Consider the following 19,678-nt stretch of genomic DNA (forward strand, 5'->3'; position numbering starts at 1 on the left):
CCACATATAGGTAACCCCACACACACACGCACGCCTGAACGCATGCACGCGCACACACACACCCAAATCAACCCGTACAATACATCAAGGTAACACACATTACGTCACATATCATCTGAAAACCAAAGGTAACAGAAATGTAAAGAACATTTTAAGATCTACTGCCATGTAGTCACAGACATTCACAAGGTGTTTTGAAGGACTTTGATTGGTTCTGGAGTCATACAACTTTCAGAGGACATGGGGAGGAATGACTCATTCCAATTTATACAAAAAAACAAAAACAAATTATGGGTAAAAAGGGAGATCCACATTTCCCCCCCCCCCAGATGGAGGCGTGATAACTGGGAGATCAAGCTGATGGAGCTGCCCAATGAACACTACAGTCTGGTGGGAGGGAACCTCATCATAAACAACCCTGAAGAGAAGAAACATGCAGGGACCTACGTCTGTGTCGCCAAGAACGTGTACGGCACCGTCATCAGCAAGGAGGCCAAGGTCAAGTTTGGATGTGAGTATTGTCGCGAGCCATGACCGAATTTCATGTTGAGAGAGACTAGTACTGGATGTGAGTGAAACTGGTTGACTCTGGTCAACAGGTTCTATTTCTCTCTCACAGTAGATTCACATCCCCACGGTTTCTGAAACTGAATTGACTAACAAACACAGGAAGTATCATGTCGTGTGTGTAGTCTCTAAGTCATTGCTTCTGTCTGTGGTATACAGCTGTGTTGTCTGTGGACACCTGGAATCATGACTATATGCTAGAGTTAAACTGACCACTGTGTTATCTTTCTCAATCTCCAGACCTGGAGGAGTTCCCAGATGAAGAGAGAGACCCTGTGACTGTGAAGGAGGGCCAGGGGGCCGTGCTGCTCTGTGCTCCTCCCAAGCGATGGCCAAGTGAGTACCTCAGACATACTGGAATACACATGATGGCCAAGTTAGTACCCCAGACATACTAGAATACACATGATGGCCAAGTTAGTACCTCAGACATACTAGAATACACATGATGGCCAAGTTAGTACCTCAGACATACTAGAATACACATGATGGCCAAGTTAGTACCTCAGACATACTAGAATACACATGATGGCCAAGTTAGTACCTCAGACATACTAGAATACACATGATGGCCAAGTTAGTGCCTCAGACTTACTAGAATACACATGATGACCAAGTTAGTACCTGAGACATACTGGAATACACATGATGGCCAAGTTAGTACCTCAGACATACTAGAATACACATGATGGCCAAGTTAGTACCTCAGACATACTAGAATACACATGATGGCCAAGTTAGTACCTCAGACATACTAGAATACACATGATGGCCAAGTTAGTACCTCAGACTTACTAGAATACATATGATGGCCAAGTTAGTACCTCAGACATACTAGAATACACATGATGGCCAAGTTAGTACCTCAGACATACTAGAATACACATGATGGCCAAGTTAGTACCTCAGGCATACTAGAATACACATGATGGCCAAGTTAGTACCTCAGACATACTAGAATACACATGATGGCCAAGTTAGTACCTCAGACATACTAGAATACACATGATGGCCAAGGGAGTACCTCAGACATACTAGAATACACATGATGTCCAAGTTAGTACCTCAGACTTACTAGAATACACATGATGGCCAAGTTAGTACCTCAGACATACTAGAATACACATGATGGCCAAGTTAGTGCCTCAGACATACTAGAATACACATGATGGCCAAGTTAGTACCTCAGACATACTAGAATACACATGATGGCCAAGTTAGTACCTCAGACTTACTAGAATACACATGATGGCCAAGTTAGTACCTCAGACATACTAGAATACACATGATGGCCAAGTTAGTACCTCAGACATACTAGAATACACATGATGGCCAAGTTAGTACCTCAGACATACTAGAATACACATGATCACTCAAACTAACAGTCATACTTGTCTTTTCCTACTAGCTCTAACTCTGCTGATAGCTACTTTATTGAAGAAAAATGTACTTACTATGACTGTAATATGTGGTTGACCCACCAAGCTATCTTAAAGGCCCAGTGCATTCAAAAACATGATTTTCTTGTGTTTTATACATATTTCCAGACTATGAGGTTGGAATAATACTGTGAAATGTTCTGCCAATCACAGCAAATGTTCCGTTTTCACCTCCCCACTCAGACCACTCACAGACAGTCCTAGAAAAAATATTGCTTGAGAAATTGCTCTTTGCTAAAAAAAAACATTTTAATTGAAAGCAATCACAGTAACATACTTAATTGTTATCCAGAATTGATTTGATAGTGAAATAAAAATGGCCACATTGGACCTTTAAGATCAATGCACTATCTTCAAGTGGCTCTGGGTAATAGCGTCTGTTAAAGGACTCACATGTAAACATAAACATTCTGACTTGTAATCTATTCAGTACTGAGTCATAGAGCTTCATGAAGAAAGAGCTGTTCAGAACACCGTGGTTCACAGTACCTCAGAGTTACACAGTACACAAACTAAACCCCCGTAGAGACTCAGAGGTGATTCAGGGGAAACCGACCACCACATTCTTACTAGTTGTGTTTTTTGTTCTTCCTCTGTATCCCAGCTGAGGTGACGTTCCGTTGGATATACAACGAGTTTCCGGTCTTCCTCCACCCGGATAAGCGTCGCTTCGTCTCTCAGAGCACCGGGAATCTGTACATCTCCAAGGTGGAGGCGTCAGACGCAGGGAACTACTCCTGCTATGTGTTTAACCCACAGATTGGCAAGGGAGTCTACTCCAAGTTTATCCCTCTCATATCTACAGAAGAGAGTGAGTAGCCTGTAGCTGTGATACCTATATAGTACACTAGTTTATAGCTGTGTTACCTATATAGTACACTAGTTTATAGCTGTGTTACCTATATAGTACACTAGTTTATAGCTGTGTTACTTACAGTATATAGTACACTAGTTTATAGCTGTGTTACCTATATAGTGCACTAGTTCATGACTGTGTTACCTATATAGTACACTAGTTTATAGCTGTGATACTTGTATAGTGCACTAGTTCATAACTGTGTTACCTATATAGTACCCTAGTTTATAGCTGTGTTACATACAGTATATAGTACACTAGTTTATAGCTGTGTTACCTACAGTATATAGTACACTAGCCTATATCTGTGTTTCCTATATAGTACACTAGTTTATAGCTGTATTACCTATATAGTACACTAGTATATAGCTGTGTTACCTACAGTATATAGTACACTAGTTTATAGCTGTGTTACCTATATAGTACACTAGTTTATAGCTGTGTTACCTACAGTATATAGTACACTAGTATATAGCTGTGTTACCTACAGTATATAGTACACTATTATATAGCTGTGTTACCTACAGTATATAGTAAACTAGTATATAGCTGTGTAACCTTTATAGTACACTAGTATATAGCTGTGTTACCTATATAGTACACTAGTATATAGCTGTGTTACCTACAGTATATAGTACACTAGTTTATAGCTGTGTTACCTGTATAGTACACTAGTTTATAGCTGTGTTACCTACAGTATATAGTACAGTAGTTTATAGCTGTGTTACCTACAGTATATAGTACACTAGTTTATAGCTGTTTTACCTACAGTATATAGTACACTAGCCTATATCTGTGTTTCCTATATAGTACACTAGTTTATAGCTGTGTTACCTACAGTATATAGTACACTAGTTTATAGCTGTGTTACCTACAGTATATAGTACACTAGTTTATAGCTGTGTTACCTACAGTATATAGTACACTAGTTTATAGCTGTGTTACCTATATAGTACACTAGTTTATAGCTGTGTTACCTATATAGTAGACTAGTTTATAGCTGTGTTACCGACAGTATATAGTACACTAGTTTTGACCATTGCCTTTGCTTTGTCTTCAGCTCTGGGTAGATGTTACGCCTAGGCTCAGATCTAGGATCAGCTTAAACCCTCCCCAAAATCTAAGATGTTTCTTTAGATGGAAAGACACAAAACTGACCTTAGATCAGTGTCTAGGTAGAGGTGCATCCTAGCCACAGATCTGGGATCATGTTACACTCTGCGAAATCTCTCCCTTAACATTACGGTGAAAAAAAACACAAAAACTGACCATACATCAATGTCTTTTGGGCAACTCCATAGTGTTGACCTATGACCCTTTCATCCCCACAGCCCCAGAGAAGAGATACAAGGCCGACCTCGTAGTGAAGTTCCCTGACACCACAGCTATGCTCAACTACAACGTCACACTGGAGTGCTTCGCTCTGGGCAAGTGAGTCAGGATATGGAAATGACAGATATTTAGCTACTGATGAAACTAACACAGAGACTTTGGGGACTTTTGTTCACTTGTCTCACTGTAACTAGAGAAGATGGCATCCATTTGCTTACACATATGTTGTGAAACAGTTATGTATGCCTTATAAAGGGCTTATGGAGGATTCATTAAGCATTCATAAGACACGAGGCCTGCCATTTGAGACATAACCGTGCTTAGTTAGTTCCTTCTTCTCTTGTTGTCTCTGCGTCCAGTCCGGCCCCTCATATCGTCTGGAGGAAGATAGGTGCTACCGACCTGCCTGCCAGCGCTCAGGTCAGCATGTCTGGAGCGCTGCTCCACCTCTACAACGTCCAGTATGAAGACTCAGCAGGGTACGAGTGTGAGGCCATCAACCAGAAATGGCAGGACTGGCATCAGGCGTGGCTCTATGTAGAGGGTAAGATACCAAACTCCATCTCTACAGTGTTACAATAAGAGAAGAGGGTAAGATACCAGACTCCATCTCTACAGTGTTACAATAAGAGAAGAGGGTAAGATACCAGACTCCATCTCTACAGTGTTACAATAAGAGAAGAGGGTAAGATACCAGACTCCATCTCTACAGTGTTACAATAAGAGAAGAGGGTAAGATACCAGACTCCATCTCTACAGTGTTACAATAAGAGAAGAGGGTAAGATACCAGACTCCATCTCTACAGTGTTACAATAAGAGAAGAGGGTAAGATACCAGACTCCATCTCTACAGTGTTACAATAAGAGAAGAGGGTAAGATACCAGACTCCATCTCTATAGTGTTACAATAAGAGAAGAGGGTAAGATACCAGACTCCTTCTCTACAGTGTTACAATAAGAGAAGAGGGTAAGATACCAGACTCCATCTCTACAGTGTTACAATAAGAGAAGAGGGTAAGATACCAGACTCCATCTCTACAGTGTTACAATAAGAGAAGAGGGTAAGATACCAGACTCCATCTCTACAGTGTTACAATAAGAGAAGAGGGTAAGATACCAGACTCCATCTCTACAGTGTTACAATAAGAGAAGAGGGTAAGATACCAGACTCCATCTCTACAGTGTTACAATAAGAGAAGAGGGTAAGATACCAGACTCCATCTCTACAGTGTTACAATAAGAGAAGAGGGTAAGATACCAGACTCCATCTCTACAGTGTTACAATAAGAGAAGAGGGTAAGATACCAGACTCCATCTCTACAGTGTTACAATAAGAGAAGAGGGTAAGATACCAGACTCCATCTCTACAGTGTTACAATAAGAGAAGAGGGTAAGATACCAGACTCCATCTCTACAGTGTTACAATAACAGATCTGATATACAGTACGTAGCACTTACTTCTAACACTTTACATTACTATGTTAGTACCACTAACACTAATATCTGATTTACTGTAAACCAAAACATATACACGGTTTCATTGTAGTGTGTATGTGTTTCAACATTTGAAATTGTGTTTTGATTGACAGCTGCTCCTGAGTGGGCTGTGACCATCAACAACACCCAGAAGGACGTAGGGTCAGAACACACCATGTCCTGTGTAGCTAATGGGAAGCCTGGCCCATACATTCGATGGCTCAAGGATGGATACTCGGTAAAGATGCCGGTCCTCCCTCTGCTGGCTGTAATTCTTTAAAGGGCAACTTCACCGTCAAAATCAAAATTGGACAGATGATCACAAACTCCTTAAAGGGATACATGTATCTACTTCCCCAGAGTCAGATGAACTTGAGGATACCATTTGTATGTCTCTGTGTCCAGTATGAAGGAAGTTAGAGGTAGTTTTGAGGGCCAATGCTAACTAGCATGCTTTGGATCACCTACCACATCTGTTGTGTAGATCCACTGTATAAGGATAGTGAAATAAGCTGGGCTTGATCTCAATTCAATAGGAAAGATGGGCACCATCTTATCTAGTACTAATTCAATAGGAAAGATGGGCACCATCTTATCTAGTACTAATTCAATAGGAAAGATTGGCACCATCTTATCTAGTACTAATTCAATAGGAAATATTGGCACCGTCTTATCTAGTACTAATTCAATAGGAAAGATTGGCACCATCTTATCTAGTACTAATTCAATAGGAAAGATTGGCACCGTCTTATCTAGTACTAATTCAATAGGAAAGATGGGCACCATCTTATCTAGTACTAATTCAATAGGAAAGATGGGCACCATCTTATCTAGTACTAATTCAATAGGAAAGATTGGCACCATCTTATCTAGTACTAATTCAATAGGAACGATGGGCACCGTCTTATCTAGTACTAATTCAATAGGAAAGATGGGCACCATCTTATCTAGTACTAATTCAATAGGAAAGATGGGCACCATCTTATCTAGTACTAATTCAATAGGAAAGATTGGCACCATCTTATCTAGTACTAATTCAATAGGAAAGATTGGCACCATCTTATCTAGTACTAATTCAATAGGAAAGATTGGCACCATCTTATCTAGTACTAATTCAATAGGAAAGATTGGCACCATCTTATCTAGTACTAATTCAATAGGAAAGATGGGCACCATCTTATCTAGTACTAATTCAATAGGAAAGATGGGCACCATCTTATCTAGTACTAATTCAATAGGAAAGATGGGCACCATCTTATCTAGTACTAATTCAATAGGAAAGATGGGCACCATCTTATCTAGTACTAATTCAATAGGAACGATGGGCACCGTCTTATCTAGTACTAATTCAATAGGAAAGATGGGCACCATCTTATCTAGTACTAATTCAATAGGAAAGATTGGCACCATCTTATCTAGTACTAATTCAATAGGAAAGATTGGCACCATCTTATCTAGTACTAATTCAATAGGAAAGATTGGCACCATCTTATCTAGTACTAATTCAATAGGAAAGATTGGCACCATCTTATCTAGTACTAATTCAATAGGAAAGATTGGCACCATCTTATCTAGTACTAATTCAATAGGAAAGATGGGCACCATCTTATCTAGTACTAATTCAATAGGAAAGATGGGCACCATCTTATCTAGTACTAATTCAATAGGAAAGATTGGCACCATCTTATCTAGTACTAATTCAATAGGAAAGATGGGCACCATCTTATCTAGTACTAATTCAATAGGAAAGATGGGCACCATCTTATCTAGTACTAATTCAATAGGAAAGATGGGCACCATCTTATCTAGTACTAATTCAATAGGAAAGATGGGCACCATCTTATCTAGTACTAATTCAATAGGAAAGATGGGCACCATCTTATCTAGTACTAATTCAATAGGAAAGATGGGCACCGTCTTATCTAGTACTAATTCAATAGGAAAGATGGGCACCGTCTTATCTAGTACTAATTCAATAGGAAAGATGGGCACCGTCTTATCTAGTACTAATTCAATAGGAAAGATGGGCACCATCTTATCTAGTACTAATTCAATAGGAAAGATGGGCACCATCTTATCTAGTACTAATTCAATAGGAAAGATGGGCACCATCTTATCTAGTACTAATTCAATAGGAAATATTGGCACCATCTTATCTAGTACTAATTCAATAGGAAAGATGGGCACCATCTTATCTAGTACTAATTCAATAGGAAAGATTGGCACCATCTTATCTAGTACTAATTCAATAGGAAAGATGGGCACCATCTTATCTAGTACTAATTCAATAGGAAAGATGGGCACCATCTTATCTAGTACTAATTCAATAGGAAAGATGGGCACCATCTTATCTAGTACTAATTCAATAGGAAAGATTGGCACCATCTTATCTAGTACTAATTCAATAGGAAAGATGGGCACCATCTTATCTAGTACTAATTCAATAGGAAAGATGGGCACCATCTTATCTAGTACTAATTCAATAGGAAAGATTGGCACCATCTTATCTAGTACTAATTCAATAGGAAAGATGGGCACCATCTTATCTAGTACTAATTCAATAGGAAAGATGGGCACCATCTTATCTAGTACTAATTCAATAGGAACGATGGGCACCGTCTTATCTAGTACTAATTCAATAGGAAATATTGGCACCATCTTATCTAGTACTAATTCAATAGGAAAGATGGGCACCATCTTATCTAGTACTAATTCAATAGGAAAGATTGGCACCATCTTATCTAGTACTAATTCAATAGGAAAGATTGGCACCATCTTATCTAGTACTAATTCAATAGGAAAGATTGGCACCATCTTATCCTGTACTAATTCAATAGGAAAGATTGGCACCATCTTATCTAGTACTAATTCAATAGGAAAGATTGGCACCATCTTATCTAGTACTAATTCAATAGGAAAGATGGGCACCGTCTTATCTAGTACTAATTCAATAGGAAAGATGGGCACCATCTTATCTAGTACTAATTCAATAGGAAAGATGGGCACCATCTTATCTAGTACTAATTCAATAGGAAAGATTGGCACCATCTTATCTAGTACTAATTCAATAGGAAAGATTGGCACCATCTTATCTAGTACTAATTCAATAGGAAAGATGGGCACCATCTTATCTAGTACTAATTCAATAGGAAAGATGGGCACCATCTTATCTAGTACTATTTTTTCCCAGTATGGTAAAGGTGAGCTGAAGTTCTCCAGTCTGACATTTGAGGACTCTGGGATGTACCAGTGTATCGCTGAGAACTACTGGGGTATCATCTACGCCAGCGCTGAGCTACGTGTCATTGGTGAGTGTATAAAACAAACTGATTGGTTAGTCTGTAACAGAAACTACATGTGATTGGTTAGTCTGTGCCCTGAACTGCGCCTCATTGGTTCAACGAGCACACCCCCACCGTGTTTCTAGTTTAGATTCTGGGAATATAAAAAACGACATAGTCATCAACTATAGCAACAACAAGGTTGTCAGTTATACACACAGTCATCAACTATAGCAACAACAAAGTTGTCAGTTATACACACAGTCATCAACTATAGCAACAACAAAGTTGTCAGTTATACACACAGTCCTCATTGATAGATAATTACATCCAACCACTTCCCTACCCCCATCCCAGCTTGTGCCCCGACGTTTGAGTTGAACCCTGTGAAGAAGTATCTTCTAGGAGCTAACAACGGCCGTGTGGTCATAGAGTGTAAGCCCAGAGCTGCCCCCAGACCCAGGTTCACCTGGACCAAGGGAAAAGAAGTGCTCTTCAACAACTCACGGTAAATAAGGAGTTCTTTGTGGGAATTCTATTTCAACGTAAAGGCATTACAAATACAAATGTTTGGTTGATTGGTTGGTTGATTGGTTGGTTGGTTGTTTGTTTGATTAATTGGTTGTTGGTTGGTTGATTGATTGATTGATTAATTGGTTGTTGGTTGATTGATTGGTTTATTGATTGATTGGCTGGCTGGTTGATTGATTGGTTGGTTTATTGATTGATTGGTTGGCTAGTTGATTGGTTGGCTGGCTGGTTGATTGATTGATTGATTGGTTGGTTTGTTGATTGGTTGGTCGGTTGGTTGATTTATTGACATCTGAGTTTGTTATTCATCAGAGCAACTGTAGGAGAATCTGGTCAAACATTTGAAAGAAATCCAATACTGTATGGTGGTGAATGCCGTGTTTCCTTCCCTCCATAGTATCTCCATCATGTTCGATGGGAGTCTGGAGATCCTGAATGCCACCAGGAATGATGAGGGGGTGTACACCTGCTTAGCTGAGAATGACAGAGGGAAGGCCAACAGCACAGGGACTCTGACCATCACAGGTATCACTCTCCATCCAGCTTTACACAGCTGTCTAAAATGTGCCCTGATATTGATCTACCTTGAATGTTCATGTGTTATTGGGGACGTTGGGGACAGTCAACCATCTGCTGTCTCATTATTTGATCCCATTCTGATTCTGTACTGACACGAGTACTGTTCTTTAAAGCTGGGTCTGTGTACAGCCAGCATAATGTTGCACAGTGTGAGTCAACAGTCTTCTCTACTGTGTGTGTGCGTGTGTGTGTGACACAGAGGCGACACAGATCACAGTAGCCCCAGAGGACACTCAGGTGATGGTAGGAGAGGAGGTGCATCTGCAGTGCCAGGCCTCCTTTGACCCCAGTCTGGACATCACCTTCATCTGGTCTCTGGATTTCAGGGTCATCGACTTCTACCTAGAGTGGAAGCACTATGAACGCATCATGGTAGGAGGGATAGCACAAACCAGCAGGGTTGTGGTCAATTCCATATCAGTTCAGTATATTCAGGAAGTACACTGAATATCACCTGTTTCTCAGGTGATGTACCAGTGTGTGAAGTGTTTAACCCTGTCTCTCTGTCCATCCAGGATGGTGAGGACAGTGTTTAACCCTGTCTCTCTGTCCATCCAGGATGGTGAGGACAGTGTTTAACCCTGTCTCTCTGTCCATCCAGGATGGTGAGGACAGTGTGTGAAGTGTTTAACCCTGTCTCTCTGTCCATCCAGGATGGTGAGGACAGTGTTTAACCCTGTCTCTCTGTCCATCCAGGATGGTGAGGACAGTGTTTAACCCTGTCTCTCTGTCCATCCAGGATGGTGAGGACAGTGTGTAAAGTGTTTAACCCTGTCTCTCTGTCCATCCAGGATGGTGAGGACAGTGTGTGAAGTGTTTAACCCTCTCTCTCTGTCCATCCAGGATCGTGAGGACAGTGGAGAGCTGAAGATAATGAATGTCCAGTTGAGACACGAGGGACGCTACACCTGTACAGCCCAGACTGTCGTGGACAACGTCACCGCGTCAGCAGACCTCAAGGTCAAAGGTCTTCCTGCTCCTCCCGGTGGGGTGAGGGTTGAGGAGATCAGGGACACCTCGGTGAAGCTGGTGTGGAACCGAGGGGCCGACCATGGCAGCCTCATCCTTGGGTACACCATCCAGACCAGAGACTTCTACGCACTAACTGAAGTGGACTGGAGGGACGCATCCACCTGTAAGTACAGAAGTATACCACCAGAGGGCGGAATTACTCTACCGCTGACAGCAACAACATGAAAACAGTAGCCTTTAATGCTTAACATACTACTCTCGCTCTATCTCTCTCTCGCTGTATCTCTCGTTCTCTCTCTTTCTTTATTTATCTCTCGCGTGCCCCCTACCTCCCTTTCTCTCTCTCTATCCCTCCTCTCTCTCTCTCTCTCTCTCTCTCTCTCTCTCTCTCTCTCTCTCTCTCTCTCTCAGCCCCTACGGCCCTGGATGGCATGTCAGTGATGGCTGATGTTGTGGACCTGTACCCCTGGATGGAGTATGAGTTCAGGGTCTATGCTACTAATGAGTTTGGAGACGGGGAGGCCAGCATCCCTTCAATGAAGATCAAAACCTGGGACGCAGGTAGGGACCAGCCTGGGGCACTAACATGTTGTTGTTGCTAAGAAATGTGTGTGTTTCTGTGTGAGTGTCTAATAACACCTGTTGGAAACACACTCCACTGTGTCTCTCAGTGCCTGTGGTGGCCCCGACCAACGTTGGAGGCTACGGGGGTAAAGATGGAGAGTTGATCATCACATGGACAGTAAGTGTCTGAGTTTGTCTCTTCCCTCTGACACATTTCAACCCTTCTAACCGTGTTCTGACCCAGCGTTCTTCAGTCCTGGTTGTGCAGAACAACACGGTCCGCAGGCTGTTGCTCCAGTTAGTAACCAACCCACCTGATCCAATGAATCTATATTATTTTATTTGTTTTAGTACAACTCTTGTTTTAGTTTCTGTTCTGATGTGCAATGTGCTTTTTTTTTGTCTAAATACACCCACCTGTATTTTGCCATAATGTTTCATACAAAATCTATGGTATCTATTTAAGGTTACTAATGTATTTTTCTTTGAGCAGCTTTCAATCAGAATGTTGGTCAGTTTGTAACGTTGTGGGTCTTGATGATTAGGTAAATAACAAGGATGTGATCTTCCTCTGTCGTCTTCCATCCATAGCCCGTACAGCCACAGTACTTCTACGGTAAGAAGTTTGGCTACGTTGTGGCCTTCAAGCCTCATGATGAGGTTGACTGGTGGTATGAGACCATATCAGACCCAGAGACACGACGCTACGTCCATCGAGACGCCTCTTTCAGGGTCAAGTCGAACGACTTCCAGGTCAGGGAGTTCCAGGTGAAGGTGAAGACGTTTAACTCCAAAGGAGATGGACCCTACAGCCTGTCGACCACTATCTACTACCCACGAGATGGTGAGGGTCGTACTAACCCCTAACCCCTAAACCCACGAGATGGTGAGGGTCGTACTAACCCCTAACCCCTAAACCCACGAGATGGTGAGGGTCATAGTAACCCCTAACCCCTAACCCCATGAGATGGTGGGGTCATACTAACCCCTAACCCCTAACCCCACAAGATGGTGAGGGTCGTACTAACCCCTAACCCCTAACCCATAACCCCACGAGATGGTGAGGGTCGTACTAACCCCTAACCCCTAACCCCACGAGATGGTGAGGGTCGTACTAACCCCTAACCCCTAACCCCTAACCTCACGAGATAATGAGGGTCGTATTAACCCCTAACCCCATGAGATGGTGGGGTCATACTAACCCCTAACCCCTAACCCCACGAGATGGTGAGGGTCGTACTAACCCCTAACCCCTAACCCCACGAGATGGTGAGGGTCGTACTAACCCCTAACCCAATGAGATGGTGAGGGTCATACTAACCTCTAACCCCGTGAGATGGTGAGGGTCATACTAACCCCTAACCCCACGAGATGGTGAGGGCCATACTAGCTGTATGACCACATCCCGGTTCAACCCTAACCTCAACCTCAACCACAACCCTAACCTCAACCTCAACCACAACCCTAACCTCAACCTCAACCACAACCCTAACCTCAACCACGACCCTAACCTCAACCCTAACCCTAGCCTCAACCACAACCCTAACCTCAACCACAACCCTAACCTTAACCCTAACCCTAACCTCAACCCTAACCCTAGCCTCAACCACAACCCTAACCTCAACCACAACCCTAACCTTAACCCTAACCCTAACCTCAACCCTAACCCTAGCCTCAAACCAAAGAAGAACAGCTGAATCCAGGTGCATAGTCAATCTGAAGACCTTGGCTCCACTTGGTCTGCATGGTAAAGAGTAGTATATAGCCTTGACCATGGGAGTCAGTGAGGCCCAATCAGGAGAGCTGGAGGGGTTGCCACCACCAGGAGGAAGGTCAATAAAAAACAATGGATTTAGTGAGGCCTGCTTGTCTTCCATATTTAATGTTCTTATATGAAGCACTTTAACACAGCACTTATTAATGCAGCACATTAATGAGTTCCTTCATCCCTTCATCCCTTCATCCCTTCATCCCTTCATCCCTTCATCCCTTCATCCCTTCATCCCTTCATCCCTTCATCCCTTCATCCCTTCATCCCTTCATCCCTTCATCCCTTCATCCCTTCATCCCTTCATCCCTTCATCCCTTCATCCCTTGGTGTGATTTTTAATTATGTACTATATTATTTACTGATTCAATTATTTATCTATTCATTTATTGATCCAGCTTGCATGGTTTAAAAAAAAAAATTAATTCAACTTGTTCACTCTCAGCACTTAATTAACCCTTCCTCCTGTTGTTGAACCGTCATGGGTTTGTCTTCCTCCTGTTGTTGAAGCGTCATGGGTTTGTCTTCCTCCTGTTGTTGAACCGTCATGGGTGACCCCCTCGGAGCTCTGGGCCTTTCATGTTCTCACCGGCTCTAGACCGGTCTGATGTACAATATAGAAACAGGGCAGAAAGTTGTAATAGGCCTGTGCAACCCAAAGAAACCCTCTTAAACCTAACCCTAGCCTCAGCCCTAACCCTAACCCTAGCCCTAACCCTAACCCTCAGCCCTAACCCTAGCCCTAATCCTAGCCTCAGCCCTAACCCTAACCCTCAGCCCTAACCCTAGCTTCAACCCTAACCTGTAGCCCTAACCATAGCCTCAGCCCTAACCCTAACCCTAGCCCTAACCCTAGCCCTAACCCTAACCCTCAGCCCTAACCCTAGCCCTAACCCTAACCCTCAGCCCTAACCCTAGCCCTAACCCTAGCCATGGTAAACATGTTCTTTAACCTCTTCAACATGATAGTGTCATGATGTTGCCATCTTTGGGTACAGCGAGTACCATCCCCCTCTCTCTGTCTCATACAACTAGGCTGCAGTGGTCAGAGAGGTCGTAAATTCCTGGAGGAGATGATCTCCTCATGGCCACAGTATAGAGACAGAGATTTCATAGAGATTTCATAGAGAACAAAGGAATTTCTTCCACCTCACAGAACTTGAGGTCCGAACAACATTTATGTTCCGTAGAAGGTATAAAATATCGGTGAAGAATCCAGCTACGAACTGGTCCAGTTTGTACAATTTGGTGAAGCTCATGGGAGACGGTGCGGCCACATTACCATAATGCTGTTTATATAATAGCCTCAGATATGAGGCTTACATCTAATTGTTGTATAAGATGAATTAGTGAGGATGATACTATTTGTAAAATTGTGTAATGTGATTTTGGATTGTTTAAGGAAGGAAACTCCAATTCCCTTTTGAGTTTAACTAAATCGGAGGACCGCCCATGAGTCCAGTTAGGGTCGGGCATCCTGGGACAGGCCCTTTTCTGCAACTCCCGAATAAAACCCCAACTTTGAGAATTTCTCAACAGACCATGTTTCTCTCCATTACGAGAGGACAAAGGTTGCAGACCAGCTTACCTCGATAACTAGAGGGCCAAGGTTTGAGACCAGACTGCTGAATCTTTTAACCATCCCACGTGGTTAAACTTAGCTTATCGATACCGACAGAATAAGAACAAGTCTTTGATATTAATTACTAGTCTGCAGCTAGGAATTCGGCATCATTGAATGCGAAGAACGACAACCGCTGAAATATCTATCCATAACGACATGAATGAATGTCACTCTGAACTATCCAACCTAACCACGACAGAGAGGGAGAGAGACGAACAATTCTACAAAAGAAACAAACTTTTCACCAGCGATCAAGACGACACACTGAGCGTAAATATATATATTGATTGCAATTGTTCCCGAATGAGTGAGTGTTCATGTGCAAAGGATTAGCATTTCAATTGTTATAATTATCACTCTGTAGTGACTTCTTAGTCGACCCCCACTTCCCCTTTTGTCTAACAAGCCACCGTGCCGGTTCAGCCCACTAGGGCACATTCTATCATTTCATGTAACCATATTTACTTTGTTTGTTTGTGTGTGCATTTCTGTGATTATTTAGTTAGTCAATAAATAAATTATGTAAGACAATTGATGTATGGATGACTCATAGTGAAGACTGGGTTCGTGCAGATAACCAAAAATGTACAACGTTTGGAATGAGACTAACGTGAGGTAAAATAAATAATTAATTAACCAGAAGACTATTGATCAGATGTGAAAATATTAAAAAAGTAGAAAAATTATAACTTTGTAATCTGAATATTTTCCTTGGTGCCCCAACTTCCTAGTTAATTACAGTTACATGATTAATTAGTTAATCGCGTTATACTAATTACAGAGAATCTTTGATAAAAACTAAAAGTCTTCATTTAATGATAGTAAAGACATGACAATAGGCAGCCTTTACAAGTTTCTCTCAATCTGATCTACCCCAATCTCTCTGTCTCTGTCTCTCTCTCTCTCTGTCTCTGTCTCTCTCTCTCTCTCTCTCTCTCTCTCTCTCTGTCTCTCTTTCTATGTCTCTCTCTGTCTCTGTCTCTCTCTCTCTCTCTCTCTGTCTCTCTTTCTATGTCTCTCTCTGTCTCTGTCTCTCTCTCTCTCTCCCCCCCTCTCTCTCTACCCCAATCCCCCTCCCCCTCTCTCTCTCCCCCCCCCCTCTCTCTCTCTCTCTCTCTCTCTACCCCAATCCCCCCCCTCTCTTTCTCTCTCTCTCTCTCTCTCTCTCTCTCTCTCTCTCAATTCAATTCAATTCAATTCAAGGGCTTTATTGGCATGGGAAACGTGTGTTAACATTGTCAAAGCAAGTGAGGTAGATAATATATAAAGTTAATATATAAAGTGAAATAAACAATAAAAATTAACAGTAAACATCACACATACAGAAGTTTCAAAACAATAAAGACATTACAAATGTCATATTATGTATATATACAGTGTTTTAACAATGTACAAATGGTTAAAGGACACAAGATAAAATAAATAAGCATAGATATGGGTTGCATTTACACTCCCTCTCTCTCTCGCTCTCTCTCTCTCTCTCTCTCTCTACCCCAATCCCCCTCCCCCCTCTCTCTCTTTCTCTCTCTCTCTCTACCCCAATCCCCCCCCCCCTCTCTCTCTCTCTCTCTCTCTCTCTCTCTCTCCCTCCCTCCCCACTAGTCCCCTCTGAGTCTCCTACAGATGTATACTCCAGGCCTGTCTCGTCCCATGAAGCTCTGGTCTGGTGGATACCAGTCATGGACACTGGTACCGGCCTTCAGCAGTACATAGATGGATACCAGGTCTGTTGCTCTTTACATCTCCTGGATGTCTAGTGATGTCCATGATTTATGGGGAAGGACACATTTTCCTGCTCAGATTACGAATGATGGTCTGGTTAAGTGATCAGGAAAAACACATCTCACTGGGCACAGACGTCAGTTCAACATCTAGTTTTGATATGCATTTGGCTGATTGTCAACTAACGTGAATTCAATGTGAAATCAACAACAACAAAAGTATCATGTCATTGGATTTATGTTTAAAGTTGGGTAAGAAAAAAATATGAAATTCCCTTGATGATTTTTTGCAAATACAATCAGTTGTTTTTGCGTGAAATGACATGGAAACGATATTGATTGAACTGGTTTTTGCCCAGTGGGATGGCCCTTCTCATGAGACTCTAACAAATAAAATACCTTGTGTTCAACTGTGGCTTCCTTGCCAGCCGTGAAACGTGAAAGAAGAATAGGTCTCTGTGTGAGGAACTGGTGAACCTTTTGATTGGATCACCAGTTTTGGTTCAAATTGATTGACACCTGCTCTGACCAATCCCGGCTTTCTGACCAGGTGAAGTACTGGAGGAAGTATGACGATACAGAGCCGGGGGCCAATCGTATCTTTGTGCCCGCCTCCATGAACCAGACCAGGCTGGAGAACATGCTGCCAGACTCGCACTACCTCATCGAGGTCAGAGCCTACAACGGAGCCGGTGTCGGCCCTCCCAGCGAACACTGCGAGATGTTCACCAAGAGAGCACGTAAGACCAGATGCCAAAACCACACTGGAACTCCATATACAGTACATGTCTATTGTAGGTGATCCCATTGAGATTAATATTCTATTCTTTGCAGCTCCAAGTGTGGCTCCCCAAATGTGGCGTTACATCAGCTACTCTGGCAAGTGGCTGTACGTGTGGTGGCACCACATCTCCTACGACTGGTTTGGCAATGAGTCCTTCCCACTATATTATAAGGTATTTAAAGGCATTTGACTTTGTTTCATTTCAATCTTGCAGCAACTGGTGTGATCCAGTTTGAGCCTGTGGAAATAAGTGTCCCCAGAAGACAAGAAATCCTCTCCTCTCCTCTCCTCTCCTCTCCTCTCCTCTCCTCTCCTCTCCTCTCCTCTCCTCTCCTCTCCTCTCCTCTCCTCTCCTCTCCTCTCCTCTCCTCTACAGGTGATGTTCAGGAAGACTGGCTACATCACAGGGCCGATCTACATGACGGGCTGGCACTTCATTGACTTCCCCATGCCCCAGGTAGGGGACTACGAGCTGGAGGTCAGAGGTCGCTATGAGGGTGGAGACGGCCCCATCAGGAAGATCAGGCTTCAGGGTAAGTAAGGGACAGATGGGTCTGCTGGTTAGTATCTGGTTGGGGAATTGAAGGGCCGTGTCAATTTGTGGGTGAATCTCAAAAGTATTTTCCTCGATTCCTTGATTATTTGATTCCTCTCTCCTCACCTTCTTCTCAAAACGTCAGAGGGAAAGGAGGAGAGCATCGGAGGAAAAGATCTGAGGAGGAATATACTTTTAAGTGTGTTTGTTGTCCAGACAGTGTCTTACCCAGCATGCCTCTTACCGTGTCCCCTCCCCTCCTCCAGGTAAGGCGTCTTTCCTGAGACCCACTCTCAGTCTGGCCGCCATGCTACTGCTGGCCCTGTGCATCGTGGGATTGGGGATATAGAGACCCAGGACATGTCTGGGTGGACTGTGGGAGGTTTCACAGAAACAACTCTCACATCAACTTCCTACATCTCCTTAAGGACGTCCAATCTTTCCCCAACCTCTTACTGTCTGTATGTCTTCCCACAACAAAACAGAGCACCGTGTCACCATACAGAATGACCTGCCTAGCTGTAGAATCTACGAACGTTACTCTACTGTAGGACGTCCAATAAATCCTTTCTGATTAATTTATTGAACAGGGGCTGAAGGAATTGATCGGGTACAACAGAGGAATAGATGTTTTTCAATATGCCTTATGATGAATCATATTGTACAATCCTCCCAACATATTCTAGAACGAAATGTATAAGACAATGACGGACTGTAATCAACACGTACACTGTATGCCATTTGTAATGAGTGAACTGTAAAGGAATGATCAGAGTAAGATTGTATGTAGCTCAGACACCAACTACACAGCCTCTTCCTCCGTTTGACTCACCCAGCTGTTTTGGTTATTTAGTTTCCACACGTTTGCCATTTCAAGACGACACTAGATTAGAAGTCATGTGTGTTTATGTTTGATTGGTTCGTTGGAGAATCATTTTCATTGTTCTGTATTGGTGCTGCTGTGAAAATAGATATTTAGTTTTGATTCCCTTTTCTGTTTATTTATCTCTTCAGATTCGTACACACACACACACTCGGCTCATATGGATATCGCTATAACCAACTCTGCAGAGATTGCTAGCTTTGAATGCTATTCTTTCTTACACTGTACTATACCACACCGTTAATTAGCTTCGTATTCGTAGTGAATTCTGTCTTCTAGATGCGCAAGCTAAAGCCATATCGCTTCGACAATGCCCCGGTATTTAGGCTTGTCCCGATTTTTGCACTGACGATGGCAGAATGTTTTAACTGAATGGTAACAAGAAATCAGGGTTGAAGAATATTGATGTGCTGCTGTTTTATTTTATTATAGGATTTGTTTTCCCTTGTTATGTATACGAGGATCATGCTGTAAACTCATTAAATAGAATACACATGAATGCTCCAGGATTGTAAGTATCATGTGAGCGTCACTACGAGGTTTATTTGTTGTATTACTTTCCTGATGCCACCAGAGGGCAGCATTCCTTCATTTTACTTTATTTACAGGTTGCAGCCACTCATCTATGAAGACCTGCCAATCAATGTGAAAGGTGCGTCAGTACCTCTCCAGTGGACCTTTAGCAGTCCTTATAGAGCAGTACCTGTGGAGTGGACCTGTAGCAGTCCTTATAGAGCAGTACCTGTGGAGTGGACCTGTAGCAGTC

At 42.6% G+C, this 19,678-nt stretch overlaps 1 protein-coding gene across 2 annotated transcripts in view; it reads left to right on the top strand.

Moving 5' to 3' along the window:
* cntn1b (contactin 1b) overlaps nt 1-19,452 on the top strand; it is a 30,120-nt gene extending 10,668 nt beyond the window's left edge. For both annotated transcript variants that reach the window (XM_036956899.1, XM_036956900.1), the window contains exons 5-23: nt 330-511; nt 808-903; nt 2,611-2,817; nt 4,194-4,293; nt 4,554-4,738; nt 5,784-5,908; nt 8,861-8,978; nt 9,309-9,459; nt 9,880-10,007; nt 10,261-10,433; nt 10,905-11,196; nt 11,445-11,594; nt 11,705-11,775; nt 12,189-12,441; nt 16,592-16,713; nt 17,261-17,450; nt 17,545-17,666; nt 17,871-18,027; nt 18,296-19,452. In XM_036956899.1, the coding sequence (XP_036812794.1) occupies nt 330-511; nt 808-903; nt 2,611-2,817; nt 4,194-4,293; nt 4,554-4,738; nt 5,784-5,908; nt 8,861-8,978; nt 9,309-9,459; nt 9,880-10,007; nt 10,261-10,433; nt 10,905-11,196; nt 11,445-11,594; nt 11,705-11,775; nt 12,189-12,441; nt 16,592-16,713; nt 17,261-17,450; nt 17,545-17,666; nt 17,871-18,027; nt 18,296-18,378 (2,905 nt within the window). In that variant the 3' untranslated portion in view covers nt 18,379-19,452. The remainder of the gene's footprint in view (nt 1-329; nt 512-807; nt 904-2,610; nt 2,818-4,193; nt 4,294-4,553; nt 4,739-5,783; nt 5,909-8,860; nt 8,979-9,308; nt 9,460-9,879; nt 10,008-10,260; nt 10,434-10,904; nt 11,197-11,444; nt 11,595-11,704; nt 11,776-12,188; nt 12,442-16,591; nt 16,714-17,260; nt 17,451-17,544; nt 17,667-17,870; nt 18,028-18,295) is intronic.
* The last annotated feature ends 226 nt before the right edge of the window (nt 19,453-19,678 follow it).

The sequence above is a fragment of the Oncorhynchus mykiss genome, chromosome 21 (genome assembly GCF_013265735.2).
Source record: "Oncorhynchus mykiss isolate Arlee chromosome 21, USDA_OmykA_1.1, whole genome shotgun sequence".
Taxonomy (NCBI): domain Eukaryota; kingdom Metazoa; phylum Chordata; class Actinopteri; order Salmoniformes; family Salmonidae; genus Oncorhynchus; species Oncorhynchus mykiss.